The sequence below is a fragment of the Dendrobates tinctorius genome, unplaced genomic scaffold, assembly GCF_039654945.1.
Source record: "Dendrobates tinctorius isolate UK_male_01 unplaced genomic scaffold, ASM3965494v1 ptg000086l, whole genome shotgun sequence".
Classification (NCBI taxonomy): domain Eukaryota; kingdom Metazoa; phylum Chordata; class Amphibia; order Anura; family Dendrobatidae; genus Dendrobates; species Dendrobates tinctorius.
The window spans coordinates 43,863,250-43,888,881 of NW_027361754.1; the positions used below are offsets into that span (position 1 = coordinate 43,863,250).

A 25,632-nucleotide genomic window follows, 5' to 3' on the forward strand; every position below is an offset into this window, starting at 1 on the left:
AAAGAAACTATGTCATAGTCGAAACGGAGTGCTTAGCCGTAAAATGGGCTGTGGATACAGTGAGGTACTACCTGATAGGCCGTAGGTTTAAGCTGGTATCTGACCATGCCCCTCTGAGGTGGTTGAGGGAAAAGAAGGGAAGAAATGCTCGGGTGATGAGATGGTTCTTGGGCCTCCAAGAGTTTGATTTTCACGTAGAACATAGGCTAGGAAAGTTGCATGGGAATGCAGATGCACTGTCCAGACTCCCCTGCCTAGCGAGTGAAGGTGCCAAAACCCCCGGCTTTGGGCAGAGGGGGGAATATGTAGCAGAGTCACTGGAAAGGTGATAGAGGGGAGATATATGTCACTGCGCTTAACGGCGACAGTGATGTGAAACCAGAGCATTTTTCTCCAGCACACTACTTGTTGTGAGGGTTACGTTACATAAAAAGGGCTGATTTTATGTGGACCTTCATAGAGCGGGTGGGAGATTTTACCTCCCCTGGCAGACTAGCCAGGACCTGCATGAGGCCATGATCATGTGATCAATCACAAGAAGGGGAAGTTACAGGCTTGGGTTGAAATAACTGAGCTCTACAGGCAGTCTGGGTTCCGCTAGCCTGGAGAGAAGAGTCTCCAGAGGCTTTGTGACTCGTCGAGCACAGACTGAACCTGTGCTGCTCCAGAGCGGGGTGCCACCCGCAACATACGGACTGTGTTGCAGAATTTTGTTTTTCTGTTGTTGTTTTGTTCCTGTTTTCAGGCTGAGTTTGTTTTTCCCACTAGTTGGTTTATTCTGCCTTACAATAAACCAATGAGGGCTTTAAAGAGACGGTGTTCCCATTTTTCCTACCTCTGTGTGTTGTCACGTGAGTGAACTACCACAATGTATATTAGAGGTATTGTATGCAGTATTATGTGTATTATATGGTTTAGTAGATCCTGTATATTACAGTATATGTACAGTATCTATACTGTACTGTATGTATCATATGCTGTATTATATGAGTTGTGTATTATATGTACAGTATCTACACTGGATTACATGTGAATTGTATGCTGTATTATATGTATAAAATGCTGAATTAGATGTGGATGATTTCTATTAGTGTTTAATATGTACTATATGCTGCATTATATGTATTATATGCTATATTATATGTATCTATGCTGTATTAGATGTGTATTATCTATTATATATATATTTTGTATTAGATGTGTATAATTTGTTCCCCCGATGAAGCCTACGCGAAACACACGTAAAGGTTGGCAGTCTGGTGATAACACTATGACCGACATGGGTGAGGATCAAGTTTGAACTATCCACTGTACTGTTCCTTTTAAAGGTCTACGCATACTGTTAGTCGTGGTTTAGTATTTTCAATAACTTGGTCATTTTCTTTCATTGTAGTGGTTTTTTTTCCCAGACCTCCTTTTTGTCCTGTGTCCTTCGCAGTAAATTTTACCTATATAATACTTGTGTACCTAATATTTCAATGATTTTATACCCCATATCTATGTATAAAAAACATGGATTTTTGTGAGAACTCACCGTAAAAACCTTTTCTCCAAGACGCTCTTTGGGGGACACAGAGACTGTGGGTGTATGCTTCTGCTGCTAGGAGGCTGACACTAAGTGAAAAAAAGAGGTTAGCTCCTCCTCCGCAGTGTACACCCTCGCCCCTATTGCGGGCGGAAATCAGTTTGGTGACAAAGCAGTAGGAGGACAACAAAATCAGCCTTAATACAGGTACAACATGTCCAATGAAAAACACCACCCCTATATCAAATAAGTAAACATATATTAATTTAAACAAAACAAGAGCCAACTGGTTAATGGGGTGGGTGCTGTGTCCCCCAATGAGCATCTCGGAGAAAAAGATTTTACGGTGAGTTCTCACAAAAATCCAAGTTTCTCCTTCGCCTCATTGGGGGACACAGAGACTGTGGGACGTCCAAAAGCAGTCCCTGGGTGGGAGATTGACTCACCGATCCGAGCTACATGCACCTCTTGTTTAAAGGTGCGCCACCGCTGCTTGGAGAATCCTTCTACCCAGGCTCGCATCCGCTGAGGCCTGAGTATGGATATTGTAATGTTTGGCAAATGTGTGCAGGCTGGACCAGGTTGCTGCCTTGCAAACCTGTTCGGTCAAAGCTTGATGCCGAAGCACCCAAGAGGCGCCCACAGCCCGAGTAGAGTGCGCTCCGATCCCTGCTGGAATCGGCGTGCCTCTAATGCGGTAGGACTCCTGAATAGTCAAACGAATCCATCTGGCTATGGTCGATTTTGAGGCAGCGAGTCCCTTCCTGTGCCCTTCGGGGAGCACGAACAGCGTGTCTGTCTGACGAAAGGGCGTCGTCCTCGACACGTACCTCCAGAGGGCTCTTACCAGGTCTAACGTGTGAAGAACCTTTTCCACATGGTGTACCGATGCTGGACAAAAAGTAGGCAAGACAACATCCTCATTAATGTGAAATGAGGACATGACCTTCGGGAGAAAAGGAGGGGCTGGTCTGAGCACCACCTTATCCTTATGGAAAGTGAGGAACGGAGCTCGGCAGGATAGGGCTGCCAGCTCCGAGACCCACCTGATAGAAGTGATGGCCACCAGGAACACCACTTTCTAGGAAAGGTACCTCAAAGACACATCCTGCAGTGGTTCAAATGGAGCTTCCTGCAGAACACTTAGTACCAGGTTAAGGTCCCAGGCGTCCATAGGCGCCCTATAGGGAGGTACCAAATGGGAGACTACCTAGATAAAAGTCTTCACCTGCACATTGGTAGCAATTCTGCGCTGGAACAAAACGGATAAGGCCGATATTTGTCTCCTGAGGGAACTCGGGGCCAAGCCCGAGTCTAGGCCCGACTGGAGAAAAGCCAAGATGTTAGGGATCGAGAATCTCAGAGGAGAAACACCACGGCCTCGACACCAAGCGAAGAACACCTTCCAGGTGTGGTGGTAAACTAGTGCTGAAGCAGGCTTCTGGGCGCTAATCATTGTAGTGACCACCTTGCTCCCGAACCCTGCCTGGGTTAGAATCCAAGATTCAACGGCCACGCCATCAAACACAGGGCCCCTGAGTTCGGGTGGCAAATCAGCCCTTGAGAAAGTAGATCCGGGCGCTCTGGTAGACGCCAAGGGACGTCGGCGAGTAGCAGCATTAGATCTGCGTACCACGCTCGACGGGGCCAATCTGGGGCCAGCAGGATTGCCGGCACACCTTCCTTCTTGATCTTCTTGACGACTCTCGGAAGTATTGGCAGCGGGGGAAAGAGATACGGGAGGCGAAACTGGTTCCATGGCAGAACCAACGCATCCACCGCGATTGCCTGCGGGTCCCCGAGCGACATATGTGGGCACCTTGACGTTCACTCTGGAAGCCATCAGGTCCACATCCGGTGTTCCCCACCGCTGACAAATCTGCTGGAAGACTTGGGGATGTAGAGACCACTCTCCGGACGCAAGACCCTCCCGGCTGAGAAAATTTGCTGCCCAGTTTTCCACACCCGGGATGTGAACTGCTGAAATCACTGAATGGTTTGCTTCGGCCCACTGAATAATATGCCCTACCTCGCGCATGGTTGCTCTGCTGCGAGTGCCCCCTTCGTGATTTATGTAAGCCACCGCCGTGGCGTTGTCCGATTGAATTCGGACAGGGCGGCCTGCTAGGAGGTGATGAAACTTCTGGAGTGCCAGCCGAATTGCTCCATCTCCAATAAATTGATCGGAAGGTGTGCCTCCTGTGGTGACCACCATCCCTGAGTTGTGTGGTGGTGAAACACCGTTCCCCAGCCGAGGAGACTGGCGTCGGTTGTCACCACCAGCCAATGGTCTGGGGGAAATGGTTTCCCCTGGGTCAGAGAGGAACTGGTTATCCACCATCCGAGAGACTGTCTGACCTGAGAGAACAGATGACACTGCCGATCGAGCGTGAAAGGGTTCTTGTCCCAAGCTGACAGGAGGGCGTGCTGCAGGGGGCGAAGATGGAACTGGGCAAAAGGTATCGCTTCCATTGCTGCCACCATTTTTCATAGAATCCTCATCCCAGATCGGATGGTATGAGGGACTGGTTGGTGAAGTGCCCGGACTCCCTGCCGGAGAGCCAGTACCTTTACCCGAGGGAGAATCACCAACCCTCGGCAAGTGTCGAGATCTTCTGAGGAGATCTTCTGAGCTGGCACAAGGGATGACTTCTTCGCATTAACCAACCACCCTAAGAGGGCAAGAGTATCCAGCGTGATGCTGACATTTTCCTCACATGCCCGTATTGAAGGGCCTTTGACCAAGAGGTCGTCCAGATAAGGCAAGATGACTATGCCTCGAGAATGCAGTATGGCCATGATAAATGCCATAACCTTTGTGAACACTCAGGGAGCCGTGGCTAGCCCAAAGGGTAGCACTACGAACTGAAAAAGTTGATCGTTGATGGTGAAGCGTAGGAACCTCTGATGAGGAGGAAAAATGGGAATATGCAGATATGCATCTTGGATGTCTATTGAGGCCAAGTATTCTCCCTGCTCCATGGCCAATATGACTGAACGGAGAGACTCCATCTGAAAATGTCTGATCCTGACAAATCTGTTCAGAAGCTTCAGGTCCAACACAGGCCTGACCGACCTGTCCTTTTTGGGAACCGCAAAGAGGTTGGAATAGAATCCCTGAGCTCTTTCGTGTTCCAGCACTGGAATAATGACTCCGTTGTGCTGGAGCGATTTGATGGCTCCCAATAGAGCCCTTGCCTGGGCATCTACCCTGGGAAGCCGGGAAAGAAAAAACCATCTTGGAGGGCATCTGACAAATTCTATTTTGTAACCTGAGTACACCAATTCTTCTACCCATGCGTCGTGAGAGACGTTGGCTCAGATGTGGTGAAACCAGAGCAGGCGGCCGCCCACCCTGCTGGTGTCGTCTGGTAAAGGCTTCAAGTCATTTGGCTGATGATCTTTGGGATCTGGATCCTCTCGATCTGGCCTGTTGAGCATGCATTCTCCCCAATGGGTTGGCTCTATATGAGACCTGCCGCTCCCTATCCTGGTTGGGGCGGCCTGAGGCGGCGAAATTGGGCCCTGTAGTCCACCCGGGGTTGCGAAAGGCCCGAAAACGTGCCTGAAAAGGGTGACGAAAAAGTGGTTTGACCTTTTGTTGAGGGAGAAACCCGCTCTTTCCTCCTGTGGAGTCGGAGATAAGTTGGTCCAACTTTTCCCCAAATAGGCGGCCGCACTGATAAGGCAGGGAAGTCAAGGACTTCTTAGAAGTAGAATCGGCTCGCCATGTCCTCAACCACAGGGCTCTTCTGATAGAGATTGCATTAGTGGCAGCAAATGCCGAACAATTGGCCGCATCCAAAGACGCATTAATTACATAGTCTCCGGCCATCGCCATCTGACCTGCGACCTCCAAAATCTCTGCAGGTAGATCCTGTTCCTGCGCGATCTTGTTTAATGTTTCTGACCATGATATCATGGCCTTAGCTACCCAAGTTGCTGCGAACGAGGGAGCAAGTGCAGACCCTGACGCCTCATATACTGACCGAGGTAAGCTCTCAATAAGGCGGTCCGTGGGATCCTTAATCGAGGAAACACTAGAGACAGATAACAGGGTCTTAGTGGCCAGGCGTGAAACCGGCGGATCCACTATCAGGGATTCCATCCACTTTTTTACCGAGGTCCGGAGCAAACGGATACCGTGTTTCGAGTGCCTTTTGACCAGAGAAACGCTGGTCTGGACGTTCTCTATTCCGCTGCACTATGTCCTCAAACTCAGGGTGAGAGGAAAAAATTCTGTGCTGGCGCTTCACTCGCTTAAATGCCACCTTATGCCCTGTAGCCGCTGCGGGATCATCCTCAATCCCCAGGGTCTGATTGACGGCTTCTATGAGGCTGTCCACTGTTTCACATCACCCTGGAGTATCCAGGTCAAGGGGCTCATCTGAGTCGCAATCCGAGATCTGCTCGCTATCAACCACTGGTGACGGGGAGTGAGAAGCAGAGCTTACGGATGCCAAGGCACCGGATGGACTGGGCGACATCGTGTGGATTTGTTTCCTCCGGGTCTGCCTGCAGTGAGAGCGGCCCCTGCAGGCCGAAGGCTCTAGTGAGGTGAAGGTTCCTTTTAAAGACAGCGAGCCACAGTCCCTGCCCTTATCTGGGGCTTGAAGGGACTCTATTGCTCTCGTAAGTGACGCCATGGATTGTGACAGTGATCGGGCCCACTCCGGGGGATTTGACACATTGGTCGCGGTCACAGGGGAGGGCTCCTGGGCGCATTCAGAATCTCAGGCTTCGCATAAACGCTTGCTCTGCGCCCGCGGAAACGCAGCCCGACAAGAGATGCATGCAGCGTAAAAGAACGCGTGTGTCTTTTCCTTCTCGGACATGCTGTATCTGTCCGCTGCTGGGTCTATGGGGAGGAGGTTTTTCCCTGTAGGGTGGCCTCTTGGGCACTTACCCCAGTCCTGCGCCCCCCCATGTGGATCTTCCTTCAAATCGCGTGCCAACATTTGCGGTGCCCGCCAGAGGGTGGGCGCAAGTGACGCGCAGTCCCGGGGGCGGGACTTCCGGCCATGGCCTAGCTCCAGCCGAAGCCGCAGCCTCAATTTTTCCCTCTACCCGACCGGGGGGGGGCGGTATGACGCTACTGACCAGTGCGGTTCCAGGTTGCCGCCTGACGTATCCTTTGCATGGCTAGCGCTGTGGGCTCCACGAGGACTTCCAGGAGCCCTCCCAAACCCTCTCTCCGATGATTCTCTTCCGCCTGCAGCGCAGATATGTGAAGGGGTCTTTGACAAACAAACAGATAGGACAGTGCAGGCACCCTAGCTCCATCTAACCCCTTCAGGGGGTGAGGAGAGGGACCATCCGCCACCTTGCAGCACCGCAGTCTGAGCATTGGTGAAGCAGTGGGGGCTGCACGGACTAGTCTTGTGCCTCTGTACAGCCCATGGTTTCAATACCTAGGGGTGGTCAGAGCTAAGTCCGGCATTGTGTCCCATGTCGCGGGAGAGGATACGTGGAGGCGACACTCTCACGTGCTCGCCCGTTGTTGGTTTGGGGAAATCGGACCCTTTCAATAGGATCCGTTGCCCCTGTCACATCTTCATGGGAAAAAGACGAAGAAAAGGTCTGGAGAAAAACCAGACGTGTGTCTCCATGGACACTAAGCAAAAAACTGATTTCCGCCCGCAATAGGGGCGAGGGTGTATACTGCGGAGGAGGAGCTAGCCTCTTTTTTTCACTTAGTGTCAGCCTCTTGGCGGCAGAAGCATACACCCACAGTCTCTGTGTCTCCCAATGAGGTGAAGGAGAAAAACAAATTTTCATATATTTCTAAGACAGGTCTCATGAGTCCAGTTGTTCTAATTTTGTATAGATCCTGGTACTATACATGACATAATACGGGACAATCTCGGTTTACCTGTCCACACATTTGCAGGGTCTCTCACATTTCAGGCCTAGGTCCAAATGCCAGGTTCGAGCTGCCACCTTGATACATTCCTGCGCACCGACACACTGGTTGGTCGGAGAACAATGTCTCAAGATAACGAGGTTCTAACATTCTCCTCTGGATCGAGCAAGGACTGCACCATTCACGGTTTATGGAGACCAGTCCCTATGATAAAACTTCTTGATTTTAACCCCAGAGCATGTGTATTCTTTGCTTTGGAGTCTGCAAGAACCATTACAGATTAGCCTCATCATGTGAACCTGCTGGCAATTCCGCGGCATAAATCGGACACGTATGAAGGAAAGCCCAAGGCTTCTGTGCTCAGTGATGGTTTCAGGTGAGTTCTATGTAGCACAATGTAACAGCGGCACTCATACCCAGCTTGATGCATCCTCTGCCTGCAATGCTTGGCGAGGAGCTTCATCTCTTACCGGTGACTCCCCTGTGACCTGCTCCTTGTTATTGATGCGCATTAAGCCCTTTCTGCCGCTGCGCTCCAGGGTAACGCTAATCCACATGTTAAGGGGAAGTTTTTCTTTGCTCCTAGAATATAAAATATGGATATTAGATCTTTGCAGACACATATAATGCAGCATGTAGGAGCAAAATATGAATTTAACATGAAGCAAGATGGAAATGTAATTTTTTTTTGTAATATTTATTTATAATCGTCTGCAAACAAGATAAGAATCAGTAACATACATAGCATATAAAGACAAAGAAGGGCATAACAATATCCAGAAAGTGTAGCTTGAAAGATTCTAAAGAAGACGGGGTTATTCAGTATAACAGTCCCTCCCCCAACTCCCCTCCCCCAATGTAATTTATTTTGATACAAAAATGATGGCTATTTGGATTTTAGTTAATCAAGACGGCCACACACATTAGATTACCATCAGGCTAAGCTGTGAATTTAGTCTGTATGGGTGCTATGTATGGGGTGTCCTGACTCTTCCACAATGCCAGGTGGCATTAAAAGCAAAATTTGTTAATATTCAGTCAGTATTTAACTGATTTCGATATCGACATTCACTATACATAGCCCTAAACAGCCTAGCTAGCTTTTGCAATTGCTAGACCCCCATGCCCCATTACATAGCCTGTGCGGTCTTGGTACAACTCTCCAGTGTTGTTAAATCATTAAGGGGTTTAGAATCCAAGGCACCAGACGTTCTCCTCTGATTAATCACTCTATTGGTTACAGCACAAACAGAACAAATAACATGCAACGTTTCGGCCACAGGTGGCCTTTGTCACGCCACCCAAAGAGCAAACAGCATGCAATGTTTTGGCCACCATGGGCCCTTGTCAAGCCATACACAGAGCAATAACATGCAATGTTACGGCCACACAGGGCCTTCGTCAAGCCATAAATAAATAGAAGTGTATACTTGATAAAGGCCCTATGTGGGCGAAACATTGCATGTTATTTTCTCTGTGTATGCTGTAACCAATAAAGTGATTCATTGAAGGAGAACATCTGTTGCCTTTGATTTTGGACCTTTTACATTTTAGCTCGCTGCCAACCGAGCGATGGCTCTGCTGGCAGCTATCTCGTCCAACTTTCCTATACACAGGAATGTATGTTGTCTATAACATTTAATCTCCCAGAGAACAAAAGGATTGAGAGTCTGAAATTGGACATGCCTGATTCTTATCTCCCCCAACATCCTCTATTAGAGAAAAATTGTGAACTCCTTATATGCATTAGAGTATCACCCAAACCAGTCAATATCAGCATGGTCAGGCAACGTTATTCAGATGTTAGCGGGTTTTTATACAAGCCGTATGTAAATATTAGCCATGCTGCTGCCAAAATACTGTATGTCAGCAGTCCCTTCAATAATTTCCTACTGATCTCACGTAAATCTTCCAAGGCCATTGTCCTCAGAACATCCATAAAATGATTCCCACCCAGAGTCGCCGTGTCAGGAGGAGAATATGTACACAGGGTAGTCATATTAAGTCATATTTTTGCCTTAGACTATACACATAAAAGCAGTCGGTCTGTCCCTCCCACGTCATTCTGGCTTCTCGGGGTGACTGAATTGTTCTATTCAAGAACTGTTTGCGTTGTGAATATAATGCGAGATTATTACGTGCAGGAAACGTTTCAGACATAATTCTGCAATTACTATTACATGTACTGTATTCTTTGGTCTTTTTGTGCTAATGAGTACTTGATTATAATAATTTCAGTGATTACATGTGGCAATTGTTTTGGCTGTTCCTTTCTTTGCTTCCCTAATTACCTAAGGCAATTGAGAGTCAAGAACATTAGTGCTGGGAACTTTGTGCCTTGGATTACAACCTCTCCCCCCAAATCTCCACCATTATAATAAAAGAGATGTTATAAAATATGAAGCTGAAAACTTTCCTAGGTTAGGACAGGTGACAAAAATAGTTTATAACCTACTTAATGACAGCTGCTCCTTTGCCAAGATCGTATCGATATTCCAGATGTCCGTCGTGTAAGGCCAAAGATACAAAGTCGCCTTTGCCATCTGTTTTCTGCCCATTGTAAAATAGAAGACCATTGGGGCTGCTGGCAAGGAAGACGACTTCCATAGCAAGTTTTTCCCTGAAGAAGGAAACATAGGTCATGTTAACATTTACATTATTGAGATTTTTAACCTATCTACAATAAGTTTGCTAATATTTATTATTCTCATTTAAAGGCCTTCAACTTGATCTCGAGCCATGGTGTTTTGATGGATGAATGTTCTGTAGGAAGATCGATCTTGTGCAAAGGTTCACCTGGGTCTTTTCCGCCGTCAACTTGATAGTACCAAGCCATTGGGTTGCTGGTCTTTATCCTTGCCTATTCTGTGACCATGATGTCCTTCTCCAGGGTTTCTCCCTTAATATGATGTGTCCAAGGTAGGCAAGTTGTAGCTTGGTGATCCTTACTTCCAGTGACACGCTTCATTTGTTCCAAATTTGATTTGTTTGTTCTTCTTGTCATCCATGGTATTGATAACATTCTTCTCCAGCACCACATTTCTAAGGCATTGATTCTTTTTCTGTCTTTTTTCTTTTCATCCAGGTTACGTATCCATATTTTACCACAGAAAAGACCAAACTATGTACGAGCTGTGTCTTCATTGCCAGTGAAATGTTCCTTGATTACAGGAAGACCTTGTCCAGTGACTTCATTGTTGATTTGCCAATAACTAATCTATTGACTTTCGGTGTCGTTGCTGCATCTTGAGTCATCATTGATCTGAGTAGGTTGAAGTGCTTTACAATTTCCAGTTTGTCACCGTCCATCTCAAATGTGTTCCGCTCGTACCTGCAATAATAAATATCTTTGATTTTGTTTTCAGTAGTAGTCCCATTTCGAGCTTTCCATTTTGACACTCTGTAATAAGTCCTTTGTTCCATCAACCCTTATTGCTATCAATCTTGTATCGCCTGCGTATTTAGAATTGTTGATTATTCATCCAGCAATTTTGATTCCTTCTTTTTTGGCAAGTCCAGCCTTCCTGAAAACAGCTTCTGCATATAAATTGAAGAGATATGGTGGCAGGATGCAGCCTTGTCTGACGTCTCGCTCTACTTTGAACCATGACATGTCACCATGTTTTGTTCATACTGTTGCTTCTTGTTCGATGTAAAGGTTCCTTATGAGGCTGATCAGATGGTTCGGCACATCCATATCCTTCATGGTATTCCAAAGTTTCTAATGATCAACACAGTCTAAGGCTTTGCTGTAGTCGATGAAGCAAAACTACATCTCCTTGTTGTATTATCTGGCCTTTTCCATTATCCATCTAATGTTAGCAATCACATCTCTTATTCCTCTGTCTTTTATGAAACCTTTATGTCCCTCTCAGCTCTTTGTCAATATAATGCTGTAACTGTCTTTGTAGAATCTTCATTGGTATCTTGCTGAAAATTTCAATATTACAATTTTCAAATATACACATTTTTTCCCCTTTGATCTGTTGAGCTGATCAACTGTGATCAATGATGAAATTGAGCAACAAGTGTTTGATTTTTCTACAGTGCCACTGCAGGCTAAATAAAGTATTACACAGCAGTCAATAAAGTCAGCGGACTGTTTCTGCAATGTATAAACCCTCCTGGGTTTCTCCAGAAGGAAAATAGCCACTCCAGAGACAAAAGTACTGACAGCAAAGAAAAAAACAAAACAAGGTCTAAAGGCACTGTAAGGGCCCCGTCACACATAGCGATGCACCAGCGATCCCGACAACGATATGACCTTGTCAGGATCGCTGGTGTGTCGCTACATGATCGCTGGTGAGCTGCCAAACAGGCAGCTTCACCAGCAATCAGCACCAGCGACACGCGGGTAACAAGCGACGCACTTCTCTTAGTTACCCACTGTGTACCTTAGTTACCAGCACGCTGGTGCAGGGAGCTGGTAACCAAGGTACACATCGGGTTTCTAAGCGGCACGCGGCACTTAGAAACCCAATGTGTACCTTGGTTACCAAGCTCCCTGCACCAGCGCGCTGGTAACTAAGGTACACATCAGGTTTCTAAGCGCTTCGCGCCGCTTAGAAACCCGATGTTTATCTTGGTTACCAGTGCCAGCTCGCTGATCGCTGGTCTCCCGCCTGCCACACCCAGCGATGCGTGCTGGCCAGCAGGAGACCAGCGATCAAAAAAATGTCCTGGCCATTCCAGGACGATCAGCGATACACGGCAGTGGGGCCGGTCGCTGGTAAGTGTCACACACAGCGATCTCGATGGTGAGATCGCTGTTGCATCATAAAACTTGTGACTCAGCAGCGATCTCGCTAGCGAGATGGCTGTGTGTGATGGGGGCTTAAGGTTCCACCATGTGAGTGGACAGGGATTACTCACTTTGCAGGTCTTTGAGGTAAACACTGGCACGCTCAGGGTTAAAATGAATCCATTCAGTTTATTACTAAGACAGTTCCAGCAGCCATTTTCACTGTCTGTTAAACATTCAGCTTTAAAAAAATGAATACAGTTTCACACTGACCCCGGTCAGTATAACACGGACGCCTGTCCGTTACCTGCTGGTGTCGGCCACACAGGTTCCTCGATCCCTCTTGTCCCCAGAGGTATCCGTAAACATGGAACAAAATACAGTCTTTTCCTCAACAATACTTCTCACTGACCCCGGTCAGTATAACACTCAAGACCGTTACCTGTTGGATCGGCCACACAGGTTCTCGGATGCCTCTTATCCTCAGAGGTATCCGATAAATATCCATTCCTACGCAGACTCTTTCTGACCCCGATCAGTATCACACGGTTTTCAAGATCATTACCTGTTGGCCACGCAGGTTCTCGGATCCTTCTTACCGCAGAGGTGTCCTGTACACATTTCTCTCTGACCCTGGTCAGTATCACATGGTTTTCAAGACCGTCCGCTCCTTTTGGCTCGGAGTCACCGGCACGGCTTCCCCAGGCTATGTGACGTCCGAGTCTGGAACATGGGAGCTCTGTCCACACTGACAGACTCCTAGCACTCTCTCACATGTGCAACACATCTGCCTTAGATAGGTAACTTGGAGTGGTTACAGGCTATCACATGGCTAGTCACATGTTCATGACCTCATCACAGGTCCTGCAGATTCATAACCACACAGACCTCTTCAGCCAAAACGGGGTACAGTGAGCACCCTCACCACAGCGTGAGGTACATGGGTAGCCAGACCCTCCCAACTCTCATAGCTACCCATAGCCCGGACACAAATGTGAACAACAACTACTTAAAAATTTGTGTACACTTAAGAAAAACACTCTGGGCTACATCACAGGGAGCTACCATCCCTGTGACACATACCTATTAACCACATGACCACCAGTCACAGCACAGCACTTACGTTATATCAGTGGCAAATGTCTGAAGTCCTTTCAGTTCCAAATAGGAGTAGCCATTAAAATGAGGTAGGAAAGGAAGGTTTAGATCCTGGTCGCTGACTATAAAAAAGAAAGAGAAAAAAAAGTAACAAACATAAAATAAGCACAGGTGCCATTGACAAATGGTCCAAAACCTTCCGGTATAACCCGCTGCTGCACCATATGATAAGACTTCACGTGGTACATGCAGGAATGAGCATCTGCAGACGTAAAGGCTGGCTGCCGTCCAAGCATTGCAGGTTGCTTGTGTGCAATGTCTTATATGTTCAGTGTTTGTGCCATCAACAGGTGTGCTATCGAACTTGACAGTTTCGCTAATCCGGTGAGATTATGTTACGGCTCACACTCCGTGTCGTTATTTACCCATGCAAAGCCGAGCGAGATAACGTGACACTCAGTCTATTAAAATCAACATAAAGTTAAGCTCTATATCAATATGTTTCTCCAGCCCAGAAATAGATCCACAAATGATTTATACAGAGTTGTCCTCCCTTACCTTTCCTCTTGGCTAAATTTATGAGAAGTTACAAATCTTCTATTTTTAGGAGTGCACCAATCCTCAAACTCCCAGCGTGCAGGGGATGGGAGGCAATAAAATCCTGGAGGTTGACAGTTTGGATCAATGTTGGTCCAATTTGTGCCATTTCCCATGTTGCAAGCAGAGGCAGTTTGTCTTTGCACTATCAGAGGAGCACAAGGAGACTGAACCTGGCCGGATGCAGTGGTTATGTCAGCTTCAGAGCAGCGCCTCCAAGCTCTACACCACAGAGCTTGCTGCTCATGCTCTTTGTCTAGAAAGTTGCCCCCCTCTGATAGGCTGCAGAGGTGGTAGGTAACCTAGACTACAAGCTGTAAACTATAGAATTAAAAATCCCTGCAATCTTGAAAACGGACGGGATTTTTCATACGATGTAAGTTGCAAATTTGCTTGTTTATAATTACAAGCACTTTGTAATTTTACCAATGATAAAATCACTTTAAAAGGTGGACCGTACGCATCTGTATAGGAACCTAAATGTAACTAACTTGTACTTAAGATCTTTAATTACTTACTTTTTTCACAGAATTCGCCTTCTCTGCCCATTGGGCATTCACACTTGGCTCCACCTTCTGGCAGCACCAGACAAATTGCTGACACATGGCAGGGGTTGGGATCACATGGGTTTCGTTCGTCTGCACATGTAGGTCCTGAAACCACAGAAAATCGTGAATGTTATCTCAAGAGATAAAAATTAATGAGTGGAGCTGAAGTTTATGCTAGTGATGTAGAATAAAGAATCATAAAGTTAAAGGAGTTTTCCAAGCTTACTATATTGATAGCCTATCCATCAGATTGTTGAGGGTCCAGGCATTTCTGGAGTGGTGAGGTCCCCCTCTCCATCCCACAAATAGGTCATCAATAGCTTAGCCCTGGAAAACACCTTCAAGTGTATTCATTATGTATTGACTTTCTGTGAACATTTTATGAATTCTTATGTTCAATTGTTTTGGGGAATTTACACACATGAGAAAAGGGGTGTAGGACTCTCCAAAGACCTGTCCTGTGTTTAATGTGTAGTTTTTACTACTAGATGCCAAGTTTTCAGAAATAGGCAAGAACACAAAATACCCCAGTTACTTTCTGGAGTTCAACTGAGGGAAGGGGGATTAGCTTGGGTATAAACTCAAAAACATCCTGTCAACCATGAACAGTTATCCTGAAATTGTGATCCAGATGCTTATTAAAATTAAAATACAGATATTCTATATTGGGTCATCTTGCAAGGTCATAAGCAGGCTTGATTGGGGCTTGCTAAATCATTAATGGTCAATTCAAGACTGAAGAGTCACATCCATTGAGGTTTGGCCATGTTAAAAAATGGGAGAATCACAGAATAAAATAATATAATGATAACGAATGGCCAAATTGGACATTTTTCTTTATGCTCGACTGCTGACCAGTGCCATGAATGGGAAGGTGTCTTAAAATAAGACACTCAATACAGGTGAACTGAAACTTCCCAATGTACAGCTCCATTGGATGCCATGTTGTAAACCTTTAGTGCCATTTGTTGCACATAGGCGTGTATATTAGAAAAAGGTATACAGTTGACTATGCTCCTCTTTACGATTGAAAAAAAAAACATCCCAAAAAAGACACTCGTTGAATCAATGATACCCAATGAATGCATTTGTGTTATGCCGAGAGCTTTTTGAATACACAATTAATCCAGTTTCTTAACTCTACGTTAAATACAGACCATGCTCACATCGGAAGCCCCAGCCGGATCATCATGTCTGCTGACCTGATCTAATAGCTTCATACTTCCCTTTGAGGCAGTTGATTCAGGTCAGTTTGGCCGGGTCTTCCGATCCAAGCACGATCCGTGTTTCACAATGTAAAACTGACCTTTACTTGTCTGTGTATAACCAGACATAACACCCACTCCTCTAATGTTTACGAGATGCTGTCAGTGGATTACCTGTATAGCCATGTAGGCACTGACAGTGGAACATTCCTGCTTCCTTTACTTGGCACAAAGCCCCATTATGACAAGGATTGGGTTGGCACGGATTATTCCCACATTCACCCACACCACTTCCATACAAGACATCTGCTCCATCTTCCTGTAAGGTGTAGATCTGATTGTTCACATCGAGAATTCGAATGCAACCCTTGAGACCGGTTGATACAGAAGTCCGTTCCTCCACCCTGCATGAAGAAGGTGTGTTATATAAATGACGTGTCAGCTTCTTTACACTTTCCTAACAGGCCAGAGAGTCTCTTAGCAGTCAAGCGGTTATGACATAAATCTCAACAATTTCAAGAACAGCTAAAAAAAAACCTGCAGTAGAAGAAGAGTATTGGAAATTCAAATAGGCTTCTCAAATAGCCATGCAGCAGGGTGCATCATCTCATTCCTCGTGTGCCAAGTTTACTCCAGGCTAAAATACTTTATTATTCATATATCTGGAACAGTAATAACCTCATAGCCTCCAGTCATTTTTCTTGCAGGCATCAGATAGGTGGTGTGCTATAGTGCAATCTGCAGATCTCAGGAGCAGTCGCTCGATTTTCATATTCTATACATACAGGAGTATGATCACTGCTGTCATGGTGGTGGCCTCATCAGATCTGACACCTAAAGCATCATTTACCGTACACACTCATTTGTCCAAATGAAAAGTTCTAGCTCCCGGCTCTTGAGCGTAGGTCGGCTGGTGCTCACGTCTGTCACATTTAGGAGTAGATCCAGTGTCAAACTTGTCTTGACATGTCAATGATCTCACGCACATTCTGTGCAAAAAGTTAGGAACTTGTAATTGTAGCATTTAATCGACAAAACGGAAAAATGTAAGAGCTTGTATCAAGCTGTAAGGTTGTCACCAATCCATTGGACAGAAATAATGCATCGCCCACAAATTCTGAAAACAAAGCCATGTCTGAAAAGAGAGTCACTTGTCCAAGAGCTGAACTGTTCCATCCAATGCCTAATGGGACTGCTGTCGGATTTACTTGCATGTCTCATAGACAATGAGTATTGCATAATAGTGAGCATGCTTCAGCATCCCTCTATTCAGACAGGGATCTGCAGATTCATGTTCTGGATATCAGTAGGAGTCCCAGTGGTTGCACCTACAGATATGTGATAACTTTAAACCTTGGTACAAGCCTTTTTACACCTTCCCATCCCAGGACATAATAGTATGTCATGGGGAGTGTGGTGGTGTATCCTGAGCTCCACCCAGGACAGATGCCAGCCAGTAACTGTCACTAACAGCAGTGATTGGAGCTAGCTCAGATTGCGGTTATTTAGCCACTTAAATGCCGCTGAAAATCTCTTACAGCGGCATTTGATTGAAGCGATCCTGGTGGGGGAATTTTTTTTCTGGCACCCTTGTTTTGAGTCTGTACAATTGCTGGTTGCTGATGGGTTGCCTTTCCTCAGTGCTCCTCTTCATAGGAAATTGTTATTTGTACTATGCAGTTAGCAAATATACACATATCAGTCCTTAGTAAAGAATGTACAGTACCAAGGACAACAGCATAAAGGTGCTGCACATATAAAGCTGCAGAGACTCTCAATGCATGTTTCACTCTTGACTAAGCTCTTAACTGGCGAAACGTGCGTCAAGGCTTTCTGTAGCTTTTTTTGTGATCACCTCTCTATTTCTTAATTCTTATTTTGTTATAGGTTTTTTTTTTCAGATTGAACCATGTGACCAATTTAATAAAATGTATTTTATACTGTTGATAATGTTTTGTGTGGTATCCTTTTGTGAGTAGGTTTTTATTTGTTTATTTATTTTGGTTATCCTGTGATTTTTTTTTTTTTTTGACAGTGCAACACAGGTTTACTAAAAGTACAAACCAGGCTACAAACATCTACGTTGACAAATATAAAAAAAGTTATGGCTCTTTGAACATGAGGAGTTAAAAACAAAGTTCAAAAACTAATATTTGGCTGCATCATTAAGGTGTTAAACATAGTTTGCAGAGCCCTGACATGAGCAGTGAGCTAAACACACGTTGAATATGAAATATATTATCTCATTCCAACAAATACGTACACATTCATCTGGTCTTCAGGAGCTCCACCAATGAACAGGTCAGTGTCTAGGTTAAGACCATCTGTACCCGATGGACTCTCTCCATTCACATGTGCTTCTCCGTCCACAGACAACATACCGCTACGTCGGTTACGGTTCACCACGAGCTGGTGCCATTTGCCTGGTTCCACAGGCACTTTACTTGTAATTATTCCAGTTCCAGACCCAGTATTAAACCTGACAAAAAACACAAAGACCAGTCAGACTTAGGATTCAGTTCAAAGACACAGTGGAATGGGAAGCATAGAAAACCTGAGGAACAATTGCCGAGAATCAGAATGAGATGTTGTAGCATGTGACGTTAGACTTTACCGTACAGTGCACAGTACTGTGATTAGTAGAGTCATTTTAACATGGAAGAAGAAAATAAAAATTTGAATCACAAGGATGGTTTATCAACCTACCTGAGCTCCACAAATCCATTCACCACCGCCAGAGAGATGAAATCCTTTCCTCGAACCTGACCATTGTACATAAGAAGACCGTTCTGCTCCGAAGAGCGGAACTCCATGGCTATGCGTACAGTGTGATAAGCCTTCATCATCTTAAATGCCAGGTAAGACTTGCCTCCGAACCCAGGAATAAAGTAATGAATATCTACAATAGGAATGTTCACAGGTGAATGTGTTGTTCTGAACGCATTAAAACAGATAAAGGAGCATTTAGTAAAGTTGGGTCAGCTGACTTCTGCTATTCATTGGTGACCACCACTTTTGGAAAAGTCACCTACAGATACCGGTTTAAACGGGGTCTCTCATCCTCAAAAATCAATATTCAACAATCTGAATTGGGCACTCAGCCTCTATAAAAATCAAGCTGGTGATATAGTGCTTGAGAAAAATACGCTTAATTTGCATGCAAATGAGGGGTGCTTTGGTGAACCATTGGTGTGACAGAGTTACGCTCCTTCATATTGCATAGTGTCTGCGCCTGGCTCTTCTTTGCGGACATTGCTCGCTACATGGCCAGGAATCTTAAGTGTAGCGGGTGCATTTGAAAAGAAGAGCCAGTGATGAGAATGTGCCCGCACTATGCGTGGCTGGACTCAAGCAGTGTCAGTGCGCATGCGCAAACCTGCAGACTGAGTTCAGACAGTGCTTATTCTTGGAAGCAAGCACTGTTAATCAGAACTGGGGGAAAGGCTTTCAATGTGCAAAGTGAGGGGGTGTAATTGTACGTCGAACATATGGCCACTCCAAGGGAGCACCGAAGCTTCCTCTTTTGCACGGGGAATTAAAAGCATTTTTCTCAGACACTGTACCAATAACACAGTGCTGGTGCGATATTTATAGGGACTAATCCCCCTATATCACTTACATATATTGTTTAGGGGTGGGGGACAGACTCCCTTTAAACCATTGGCACATCTGATTTTTGCTAAAGTTGGGGAGATTCGCACCCCCAGCGAACAAAATATGATGTCATACTCCATCTATAGCACTGGCGGACACAGACAGAAAAGGGCCCCTGTGCAAGAACAACATATGGGCCCTTTGCAGCCCAAGAGCTCCTAAAAATGCAAAACTGCACCTGCTTTGAAGGTAGAAATGGGCCCCCTTACATCTTGGGCCCCTGTGCGGCTTATTCTTTGAAATAATAAATGACTGAATTAGTTTGGATTAACAATACTTTGTACATGTTTTAAAGATTAATTCATAAACTATTACTTGAATTTTATTTTATTTTTTTTTTTAATATTCATGTGATGTTGGACCGAGGCAAGGACGACAATTCCCCATACTAAATTATTACTGCATAGTTTTAGAAGCAGAGATTTGTGAAGGCTTACGAAAACATTTGCCTCTTTTGCATTTTAATAAAGTCGCCCGTAACACATCTCTCATATCCTTTATGCAGGAAAAAAAATCCGTGATCTTACTATGGAAATCTCATAATATTAACGCATTGTTTGTGAAGGGCTTCAAAAATACTGATAATAATATTACAAAACTCGTAGACATCAACACCATCCTTTGGTCTTTTGGTCTAATATTAGGTTCTTTTTATGGATTTAATGAAGATATTTGAACATAACTTGTGTGTTTTCTTGGGTAAAAACAAATTACAAGCTTATTATATTAGCCGCCTGCATCTAATACTATTAATTGACTATTTGAGCTGGATAGGTTTTATTACCAAAAGGAATAGTAGCAGAATATATGGAGCAGTTTGTTTAGTTTCTGTAAATGTATATCTAAACGGGATGTTAGATTATAAAGGGAACTCTGTCATCTCAAAAAGCAATATTTACTTGCAGATATGGGGTAAATCTACAGGTTAATAGCATCACAATGAAGTCCAACCGTCTTGCTAAAGGTGTGGCTACTGGGTAAAAATGAACGTATTTCTTCTTGGGAGCCGCTGACTTTCACTCATGATATATACTGTAAGTAGCGACTAAAAACACACCCTGAGACTTTGATTGACAGCCGACTCTGCAGAACATCTGTGCATAGCGAGCTGTCAATCAACGTGTTGGGGCGTGTTTTCAGCTGGCATTCACAGTATAGTGAGTGATGACTGTTATTGCTCCCTGCGATGACTAAAAGCTGGCTGTGTCTAGAGGAAATAAGTCAATTTTCGGTAGTTGCATTTCCAGTAAGGTGGCCACGAAGCATTGGAATCCTATTTACTTGCAGATTAATCTTATATCTAAAGGTAAATAGTGCTTTCCAAAGTGACAGGTTCCCTTTAAAAAAACAAACAAAAAAACAACACAACATTCCTCTCTCCAATACCCAACTAATTTTGACACAGAAGATCCCATCAGCCTTTGTTTAATGCGGCAGATACATGACTGCTGCAGCCAATTCATTTTCTTCATTGTCACAGGTTGTAATACTAGCATCATGGCTCCAGTCACAAAATGTTTTTTCCACTAGTATGGTATAGGACTGCTGAGACCACTAACTGGCAGCAATGATCATGTGTCTGCTTTAGCACCTGCACTAGTTTGAGGTGGGGTATTAGAAAGTCGATCATTGTTTTTTTAAGTACTATATTTGCTAAGTATTTTTTTAAATTTCATAGCAAATCACTAGGATATAATACTGTATTATGATCGGTGGGTGTTCAACCTCATGGACCCTGCCGTTCACAAAAACAATGGATCATTGGCTATTCCCTGTACAATAGGGCTCTAATATTTTCCAATTGAGTGGTCAGTGGCGGATATTGTAATTATATTCGGTAATTTACAACTACTATTCGTCAATGATAAAAGAAAACAGAGCACCCAAGAGCCGTTGGCTGGATACCATCAAGAGTGACATGGGAATAAACATCAAGCAATGGAAAACAGAGAAGCATGGCGAAATCTGGTCTACAAGTATTCAAGGGCCGGACACAACTGAATGGATGGTATCAAATATTGTCCACAGCAAGAAAACCCCTTTTGGCATCCCCTTTATTAGAACTTTGTACTTACTTTTTTCACAGACCACTCCACCCTTTCCTGCTGGGCAGCTGCAAGTAAACTCCTTTCCATCATCCTCACAGGTGCCACCATGCATGCATGGATGGGAATCACAGGGTCGGGTTGGTTTCTTAGCAGGTACAGGACCACGGGATGGTTTCCGTCTTGGTGTAGGAGGTGAAGTAGTCATTGGCCTCTCGGTGGTAGTAAATGGCCTTCTAATTGTCATTCTCACTGTAGTGGCTGGGTGTTGTAGGAGCGGCACAGGAGTGGTCTTCACAGTTGTTGTTTGTTTCGGTGTTGTGGTGGCCACGTTTGTAGGCAGAACTGGAATTGTGGTTGCTGCTGCTGCGCTGGTCGTTGCCATGATGCTGGTAGTTGCTGCTGTTGTTGTAGTCGTTGTGACCATAGCGGGAACCCAGTCTAATTAAAAAAGATCATAATTTATTAATAAGATTTATTAAGTCATTAAGGACAGATTGATACACATTATATGATTGACTGGTCAATATGAAATCGGTAGGTTCAACCAACTTGATTCCATGGGTATAGACACCATTAGACTCAACTGTTCTACAGAGTCAAAGCTGGGAACACTAACTTTGTAAGATGCTTTTTCTCTGCTTATTTCCATAATGGATTGGGCCAATGGTCATTCTACAGACGTCTCTTTCCTTACCCACTGATCATTTTTGAAGGCCTCAGTTACTATTTCTAACTGCATATTTCTGTTTGTAATATTCACTCTTTAAGCTCTTTGTTTGATTATAGTGCCCAGTTTAGGAAAAATAAAGAGACTAAACTAAGAGATAATTGAGATAAAAATTGGAATACAAGTAAAGAAGGGAATACTATACTAAATCTTGTTTGTTTTTGACTTCATCGTCATGTCCTGTCCTGGTCCAGTACAATCAAACAGCTCATCATAAGACGGGAATACCACCAGTGGAGCATTTCCCAACCATTCCAAGATATTATAGTTGTATCTGCATTGTCATTTCCATCACAAAAGGGGTTAATGAGAACACAAGAGGATTTTCAGTAGCTTGGCCAAACTCCTATCTCAGTGTGCCTTTTGTTTCTCTGGACACCATAGCTTGACCTTTCCATTGGAAAGTATTTCAACCGGCACCGGCCAACAACTCATCAGTGAGATTAATGTCTCTGTATGCATTCATTTGTTAGAGCCAAGGGCCAAAATATCACATCTACAATGAGAAACGGAAAGTGCAAATATTGACATTTCGACATTACGAGTGTTTGAGAGTTGAGAAGAAAGCAGAAAGATGTACCAGGGATCTCACCAAAGTCCAAAAACTTCACGTTGTCTTGAATCGGCTTCTTGACTGTGATTGCCTTCTTCTTGGCGCTCTTGAGTCTTGCCAGTAAAGCTTTCTGCACGTCCAAAGCAGTTAAGCTCGTTGCTACATTAGAGCAGATGAATCAGTGTGACCCAGCTGTATTATACCAACATTAAACATCAGAGAGCGCTCCCAAATACCTCATATACATGCACCAGCTGCCCAATGCAAAGTGAGAACATACTGTAATGCTGCACTTGTGGTGGAACGGCTCCCTGAGGACTATCCGTGCAGTGCCTGAGAGATTAGAGCAAGGCAACATCTCCTGTTCTAGAACATGCTTATTTTTGTCGCAGTCAATATAATTACTCTCTATGAAAACTAATTGTTTAAATAAAGTTTTTGTGCTACATGTACTTTCTATACATTTTTGCAATTTTTTTTAAATTTTTTCATACCACAATCTTTATTAGAAATAAAAAAAATAAATTAGGGATCTTGAAATTTTCACACTGGCCAATATGGTGTTTTAAGGCCCCTTTACATTTAGCGATGCACCAGCGATCCGACCCGGTCAGGATCGCTGGTGCATCGCTAAATGATCGCTAGTGAGCTTTCACACAGAAAGATCTCACAGCGATGCAGCAGCGATGCAGCGGCGATGCAGCGCACGATACTCACCTTTCACACACAGCGATCCTGGCGTCCTCCCGCCCACCTCCACGCGTCGATCGCAGGAAGCCCCAGCAGGAGCGGTCGGAGGTAAGTATCACACATAGCGATATCGCTAGCAATATCGCATAACGTCACAAAATCGGTGACGTTATAGCGATATCGCTAGTGATATCGCTATGTGTAAAACCCCCTTTAGACTCATACTTCCTGTCCTTTCAGGAAAAGTTTACAGCAGTTTCCTTATCATCAGAGGTAGGATTACAATGACAGATAACACCTCTATACACAACTGATAAAGGATCCACCAATCACAATAGGCGATGTAACAGCTACCCTGCTCCCCTTCCCTCCATCATGAACATTATACATACTCATTAGATGCCTCAATACAAAAGATATGGTCATTGCTGCTCATGTACATGTATTGTTTCCTGAAACAACAGGAAGCTAGACACTACAAATGCCCCAGTGGCCAGTGTGAAAATTACATGATTTCTAGCTTTTATTTGGAGCAAAAAATTGTGGACAACCCCTCTAAATATGATAAAAACAATAATCCTGGTAAAATATAGATAACAGCATCTAAAATAACAAACCTGGATCGAAATGAGCCTCCACAATGGCTCTGATGGAGTTGCTTGGCCCCAGGTCCCGCACACGGATGCTTCGGAAGTCCCTCTTCACTTCTGAATTTCGGAGAATATTATCCAACTAGAGGAATAAGAAGGAGAAAGGATTGTCATTAATTGAGCAAGACATTTAATGTAATAGTCCATGTGAGAAACTAGCCATGAATGCCAAGTGCATCCACTTGAGGATTATAGGAGTAGTAGTGCTGTAAGGGATGGCATATTAAGACTTTTTTTTTTAGCTTCACCAAAAGAATATGTTCTTTCCTTGACCTGCTCTTGGAGAACAGAATTACAAGTAAGACAATTTGAGAAACTGGTATGATTTCCATAAAATGTTCACTGCCTCCCTGCTAAGGGAACAAGAAGCAAATTGAGTACAATTCAGTTCTTTCTCCTTTGGCACTGAGAAAATTGCAAAAATATCCCCAAAATAACTCAGGCATTAACTAATGTGTTTTTTCTCTCGCCATCATGTTCTGATGTTCACAACAGTACAGAAAAAGACAGGGTACAGATGGCGGACATTATGTTTGATGGAAAGACAAAAAAATCCGACAAAACTAATACATAATACTAAAATGTGTGTATCTATCAGAGATGAAAAAAAAGGTTGCCAGGACCCTGGTCTAGTGGCCATGTCAGTGATCTGTGGCCAACAGGACCAGGAAACCTCCTCCTACAATGGATCTATAATTGGTGCAACCTGTGCAGACGTTCAAGGGATCAAGAGGGAAAAGGGTCACTAGAACCTCCTAAAAAGATGCAATTGTGTATTATGATGATCTATGTGACGGCGAAGGTCCCATATACTATTCGTGCACACAGGCTCTCATCTGTCTGTGTCTACCACTGATTACCGCCACCACGTCTGTCATTACAGCTGGACACATGAAATTTCTCGGAGCCAACTAATCAAAAGCGGTGCGGAAAGGTGCCTGGCCACTGAAAGCTTGGCTAATGGTAGAAAATTAACTGTACTTCTCCCAGGAGCCACCAGTTTAAGTCAAAAGAGGCGTGCAGATGCAGCTATGGTCACCACTCACAGCACTATTAGCAGCGACTGTCAGGCTGTGTGCACACGCTGCGGATTTTGCTGCGGTTCCGCAGCGGTTTTGGCCGCTGCGGACCCGCAGCAGTTTCTGCTGCGGTGTACAGTACAATGATTCCCTATGGGAATCAAAAACCGCAGTGCAGACGGTGCGGAATTTTCCGCGCGGATTATCTGCGGTTTTCAATCCGCAGAAAGAATTGACATGTCAATTCTTTCTGCGGATTCTCCTGCGGTTTGCCATCTCCTCCATTGAGGAGATGAAAAACCGCAGGGCAAAACCGCAGAGCAATCCGCAGGTAAAACCGCAGGTCTTTTGACCTGCGGTTTCACCTGCGGATTGTACAAAATCCGCGCGGATGAATCCGCACCTTTTCCACAGCGTGTGCACACAGCCTCAGCATGCCTCGGTACTTGGACTAAACCGGCTTTGCACTTATACAGCAGTGACTGTAGCCGTGTCAGCACACCTATGTGACTGAAAGCCGGCAGCTCCTAGGAGGAATAAAGTTAATTTTCTCCCAGAAGGCGGTCACCTTTCTAATGCTATTAATCTGCAGATAAACAGCACTGTCTGATGTGACTGGTTCTCTTTACTTATCAAGTTTGGGCAACCCTTTTAAAGGGAACCTGTCACATCAGACAATGCTGTTTATCTGCAGGTTAATGGCGTTAGAAAGGT

At 44.6% G+C, this 25,632-nt stretch overlaps 1 protein-coding gene across 13 annotated transcripts in view; it reads right to left on the reverse strand.

Moving 5' to 3' along the window:
- Window positions 1-25,632, reverse strand: part of AGRN (agrin) — a 719,629-nt gene that overhangs the window by 57,679 nt on the left and 636,318 nt on the right. For 12 of the 13 annotated variants that reach the window (XM_073585333.1, XM_073585332.1, XM_073585329.1 and 9 more), the window contains 10 exons: window positions 23,867-23,981; window positions 22,587-22,718; window positions 21,307-21,717; window positions 18,284-18,476; window positions 17,841-18,056; window positions 15,752-15,981; window positions 14,343-14,477; window positions 13,253-13,349; window positions 9,844-10,008; window positions 7,859-7,970 (listed from right to left, as the gene is read on the reverse strand). In XM_073585333.1, coding sequence (XP_073441434.1) covers window positions 7,859-7,970; window positions 9,844-10,008; window positions 13,253-13,349; window positions 14,343-14,477; window positions 15,752-15,981; window positions 17,841-18,056; window positions 18,284-18,476; window positions 21,307-21,717; window positions 22,587-22,718; window positions 23,867-23,981 — 1,806 coding nt within the window. The remainder of the gene's footprint in view (window positions 1-7,858; window positions 7,971-9,843; window positions 10,009-13,252; window positions 13,350-14,342; window positions 14,478-15,751; window positions 15,982-17,840; window positions 18,057-18,283; window positions 18,477-21,306; window positions 21,718-22,586; window positions 22,719-23,866; window positions 23,982-25,632) is intronic. The other variant, XM_073585330.1, reaches the window with a different exon arrangement.